Consider the following 5,525-nt stretch of genomic DNA (forward strand, 5'->3'; position numbering starts at 1 on the left):
AAAAAAAGTTTTCTTTTATTTCTCTAGGTTTCCCTGGCATTAAAATTCCACTTGGGAGTAGAGCGATTTAGAACAAGTAGACAGCCTTGGATTCAAGCCTTGGCTCCGCCAGTACTAATTATGTAACTTTGGACTCTCTGGGCCTTAGATTCTTATCTATAAAATTAACCAGTTGTTTGTGTGCTCTTTGAAGCTCCTTCTAGATCTAAAATTCTTTGATGCCATTGGAATTACTAGATTTAGCAAATAAAAACTCAGAGTACCCAGGAAAATTTGAATTTTAGATAAACAATACATAATTGTTTCAGAATAACTATGTCCTGTGTTCTGTATTTTATCTGGCAACCCTAATTCTATGATTTATCTGCCTATCCAGGATGAAAGTGAAAGTTCCAGCAGAGGGGAAATGCCTATTCTTTGGTAAAAGATTGTTAAAATTGTTAATATTCTTAAGCAGATTTGTATCAGGAAACATGGGTTCTACTGTGTGGCTAGACCTCCCTACCCTGATTAGATAGAGTGATCGTCACCTTTGCACCTTGATAGGACTTTGAAAAGATATGCTCAGTGGTAAAAGTAGACCTCAGGGTCCCCTTTATCCCTCTCAACACTCAGCCCAGTGGCTGCTTAGATAAGATTTCTAGGCATCACAGAAAGGCAAACCCAACAGTTTGAGCAAAATAGACAAAAGGAAGAACAATGAGGAAAGAAAAAGAATCCAAAGTTTACTGTCAAATAATCATGAACAGATGAGATTTATGTAGCATAAACTCCAAGTAGGAACAAAAAATGAAACTGCCAACAGAGATTAAGGTCTGGAAGGGAGAAGTGATGGCCCAGGAAGACGAAACCTATAACCAGAAAGACACACAAAGGCCCGTGGGAAAGGCCCTGCCTGTCTTGAGTCCATTTTTTCTCTCTATTGATTTCATTTTCTGCTTGGTAGGAAATATGATCAGACTTATTCTACCCAAACCTCATGGAACGAGTTCACACACAAGAACAAGAAATTGGTTCCCCCAAAAAAGAGAGGAAAGAGGTACTAAAAGAACAACACCATTAAAAAAAAGACAGACTAGTAGGGTGATCACTTTGTGAGTTGTTATATAGATCGCTAATCACTATGCTGTACAACTGAAACTAATACATTATTGTATGACAACTATAACTGAAAAAAACTTATTGAATTTTACAATGTAAATATGAGCAACCAATTGTCTATTGTATTTCAATAAAGCCAGGGGTGGTGGGTGGGGAAAGACAGACTAAACTGTCAAGTTTCTCTGCTTTGGGCTGAAATTCTAGCAACTCCATGTATCAGTGCTGGCTGTTTCATGGTAATCAGACATTTTGATGGACTGTTTTGCTCTTTTTGTTATTTTCAAATTAATGTAGGGAAATGGGTGATTTGTTCTTTCATAAAGTCAGTGTTTTTAATTCTTTTAAACATTTTCAAAATACTCAAAATTCTTTGAACATTTAGAATACATGGAGGGAAGGAGTAACAAAAATGAATTCTTGGGATGAAAATTTGGAGACTAATGTCATAGCAAATATTTGTTGAAACTCTACTATCACCCTGCTACTATACCACTTATTTTCACAAACTTATTCTATAAGGTAGGTGTCATCCCTTTTATAGGGAAAGAAAGTGATATCTGAGGCTCAGATAGTTTAAGTGGCTTGGTCAAGGGTGGCCAGTAACTAGCAAGCGGACAAGCTAAAATTCCACACCATATCCTCTGACTTCAGGGTCAGCACTTACTTTTAAAAATGTCTTTACGTATTTTTTTTTCTTTTAAGGTAAAGAAGCTAACCTGCTAATGCAAAACCTGAACAAGTTGCAGACTCCTGAAGAAAAGCTTGATTTTTTATTTAAGAAGTATGCTGAGTTGGTAAGATCTTTAATTCTTTTTGTCAGAAAGATTCAGGCTTCAGTTAGAGCTGAGGAAAGGAGGCTGTTGGCTTTTCAGGTACATCACTATAGACTGTGACCGGTAACCTCAGATGAGCCAAAGCTAGAATTCATAAAAGCAGAATTTTTTTACAGGAAAAAGAAACAGAAAAACTGAGGAATAACAGCAAAAGGGGGAAAGAGGATAGAGTTGGAATTTACTCCACCTTCAAGTATGTATATCACTTAGGGGATAGATGAGAGAATTATAGATAATTAAAAATTATAGATATTTTAAAGGTTTTTGGTTTTTTTTTTTTTTTGGCTTTGCAATAAAACATAAATACATCCACCATAAAGTCAAACTTTCATTTGGTTATGTGCCCCAGTTTTTTGAGGGGGTCCCCTCAGGAAGGCATAGAGTTGAGTTAATCCCACCTCCTCAGTTTGTGACAAATTCTCATTTGGTCTTAATGACTTGTTAGTTAATCAGTCAGTCAGTCATTTATTCTCTTTGATCTACATTCCCCTCCTCCACAATGGCAAAGGATTTGACATAGACAGTTTTGTGCCCTGTTCTAGGTCCCCCACATGTGGTCTTTCTCTCAGTAAGTTAGGGCTACTGGGAGGAAGGGAAGCCACTCCCAGACATCAGAGAATCCATGATGTGCATTGTTTCCTCACTGGTACTTCTGCAATGGGCCAGTTGGAAAAGGAGCATTCATTGAAGCCACCCTGTCTGGTCTCCATGAACCCTCACAAATACTTGCTAAAGGAGCAACACCGGAAGTCTGTGTACTACCACAGGGTGCATAGCTAACAGCCGAGAAGTCCTCTCAAGCGAAGCAAGGCAATTTGCTCCTCTCTCATTTCTGCTTTTCTTTCAAGTTTTTTCTCACTTATTTCTTTTGGAGAGCAGTGACAGGAGGGTGAAACTTATATCCACATACAGTGAAACAATTCCTCCAGGCAGTAGGTCGACCTGCTTCTGAAGACGAATTTACCTTGCAGTCAAAAAAGATTAAGGGTCAGAGCCTCTCACTTGCAGGGGCTCCTCTGAGGCCCTGGATGTAATTCTCTTAATTATAATTTTTGTTTTTTATTTTAAAAAAGAGGACCTCAAAAACCAAATAAGCTTCAGGCCTACAAAACTCTCAGGTCCCTGGCTACATCTCATCCCTATTGCTAGAGTAGAGTTTAACAAGTGACTTGTTTTCTTTCATTTTCGCTCTAACTTCAGTCCTGTAATTCCTGTTTGTTCTTTTTTTCTTTTATCTTGACACATCTGTTATGCTGAATTATTATGCAATAGATCCAGAGAAATTCTGAAACCCGAATGACCGGCTGAATGCTTAACTCTGCCAACAATACTTTTAAATTATTTTTTTAATCACATAGACTATGTCATGATAGTATAAGAAAAATGCTGAATACACAACCCCAAAATATTTCTAATCTCATAATCTAAAATACAAACTTTGATTTATCCATCTTCCTTTCCAGTTCTGTTACATATGCAGAGATTTTTTTTATTATAATTACCTTTGTGAGATACAGATACAGTTGACCCTTGGGCAACACTAGGGTTAGGGGTGCTGACCGCCTGCACGGTCAAAAGTCCATGTGTAAATTTTACTCCCCCAAAACTTAACTACTAATACCCTACTGTTGACCAGAAGACTTACCAATAACATAAACAATCAATTAAAACATATTTTGTATGTTATATGTGTTATGTATGTATTCTTACAATAATGTAAGCTAGAGAAAAGAAAATGTTATTGAAAATTTTGAGGAAGAGAAAATATATTTATGGAAAAAAATAAAAGTATTTACTGAAAAAATCCATGTATAAGTGGACCTGCACATTTTAAATCCATGTTGTTCAAAAGTCAACTGTAATTGGGTATCTGGTTTTTTGGCTCATGTGACAGACATCTTCCCATGTACTGCATAGTCTTCATTAATTATATTTTATAAAAGCTATGTCATTTTCTATTAAGTGGCCTTATCTACTAGTTCTCTAATTATGGGACATTTAGATCTTTCCACTCTTTGTTTTACCAAATATTGTTGCATTACACTATTAAATCACAAATCATACATTAGATTTGTTCCTTCTCTTCCTTTTATGATCTTAGAAAAAAGTTCCAGAATTGGGATTACTAAATTGAAGAGTATGAATGTTTTTAAATGACTGCATTGCTTTCCAAAAGAATGGTAGAAATTTATAAAGCAAGTATCAGTGTATCGATTTTATTGCAACTTATTTAACATTGGCTATTAACCGTCTATGAACAATTTCAATGCCATAATATGTTAGGTGTCAAAAATAATAGTTTTCCAAAAAACATGACCCCCATTCTTATCCATCCATCTTGGCTCTTTTTAATATTTTCCATATCATTTTCCCTTTGCCCCTTTGATTTACCTACTCGTACCAAGGCCATTCATGTTTAGTTTTCAGTGCATGTTCTGTACTTGGCTGGACTGGGCAGCATTCTAGACTAGCACAGGAAGCCATTTACAGTGCTGCGGTCCCTCATCAGTACATCAGAGAAGAACCACTTCTTTGGTCTGACCCAAATTTTCTTCATGAACCAAGGCTGTTCACCCTGGTTTCATGGAATTCCCTGCACCTACTCATCCTCTTAGCCAAGCGGTCGCCCCCACAGAGCTTATTTTTCCAGAGATCATACTCAATTCAAGCCTTACTTAGTATACTTTGGCATTCGTATCAGGTCTTATAATAGACTTTAAAACACTAAAGATGATTCTAGAAAAAATAAATAGGAGAAAATTGGCCCCAAAAAAACCTCATTACATTTTCTTTTCAGAAAGGAAAAATTATGAGGAATTTCAATCTTTTACCTGGAGACTAAAACCTATTTCCTTGCTCGCTGATTTGGACATTAATATAGAAAGTATCTAAAATGTAAGTGTTAAGATAGAATAAATTATCATATTCAAAGTTGTGACTCAAACTGCCACTCTAGCTCACTCATTTTTTACAGATTCTGAATCTTGTAATGTTATCTACCATAGTATTCATTAATAAATAAGAATAAATTTATTAATAAATAAGGAAACTCCATGACTAAATTAAAAAATGACCTAGAAAAAATACTTTCAGCAAATTTTCTCAATTTTAATGTAGTTACGACATCACTAATACTATTCTAATTTAGTACTTGGCATTAATTTTACTTTTTTAACTTAATTATAAAAAAGAGAAAACAAGAGAACTTGCAGATAAGAATTGTATACACCTGTTACAATTGTAGAGAAGAATCCTAAATGTACTATTAAGCCACAAAGCCAGCATTACCTGAAACTGACTCAGTTGCAATGTTTTTCATTCCTTAAGAAACCCCATACGCATTCACATAAGTCTGACGTATTTAAACAAAATTAGCCATACTCTAAAATAAAAAATCATCATAGTTAAGGGTTTTTAGTTAGAACAAAGCAAGATAGATCTAGTTAAATTTTTGATGTGTATGATCTTGCAGTAAAACTACAGCACTGAATGGTCAATGAACAAGCCAAGATTATCTCTTTCAACTCATGAAACACATGTAGAGTATCCACTTCCTCATAATCAGATAAATCACATAAGGCAGTGTTCCCC

General features: G+C 35.5%; 1 protein-coding gene across 1 annotated transcript in view; it reads left to right on the forward strand.

Annotated features, from left to right (window-relative positions):
- TXLNB (taxilin beta) overlaps window positions 1-5,525 on the forward strand; it is a 43,338-nt gene that overhangs the window by 8,356 nt on the left and 29,457 nt on the right. The window contains exon 2 of the mRNA XM_011356230.1: window positions 1,804-1,895. Coding sequence (XP_011354532.1) covers window positions 1,804-1,895 — 92 coding nt within the window. The remainder of the gene's footprint in view (window positions 1-1,803; window positions 1,896-5,525) is intronic.

Source organism: Pteropus vampyrus, unplaced genomic scaffold (genome assembly GCF_000151845.1).
Source record: "Pteropus vampyrus isolate Shadow unplaced genomic scaffold, Pvam_2.0 Scaffold24, whole genome shotgun sequence".
NCBI lineage: Eukaryota > Metazoa > Chordata > Mammalia > Chiroptera > Pteropodidae > Pteropus > Pteropus vampyrus.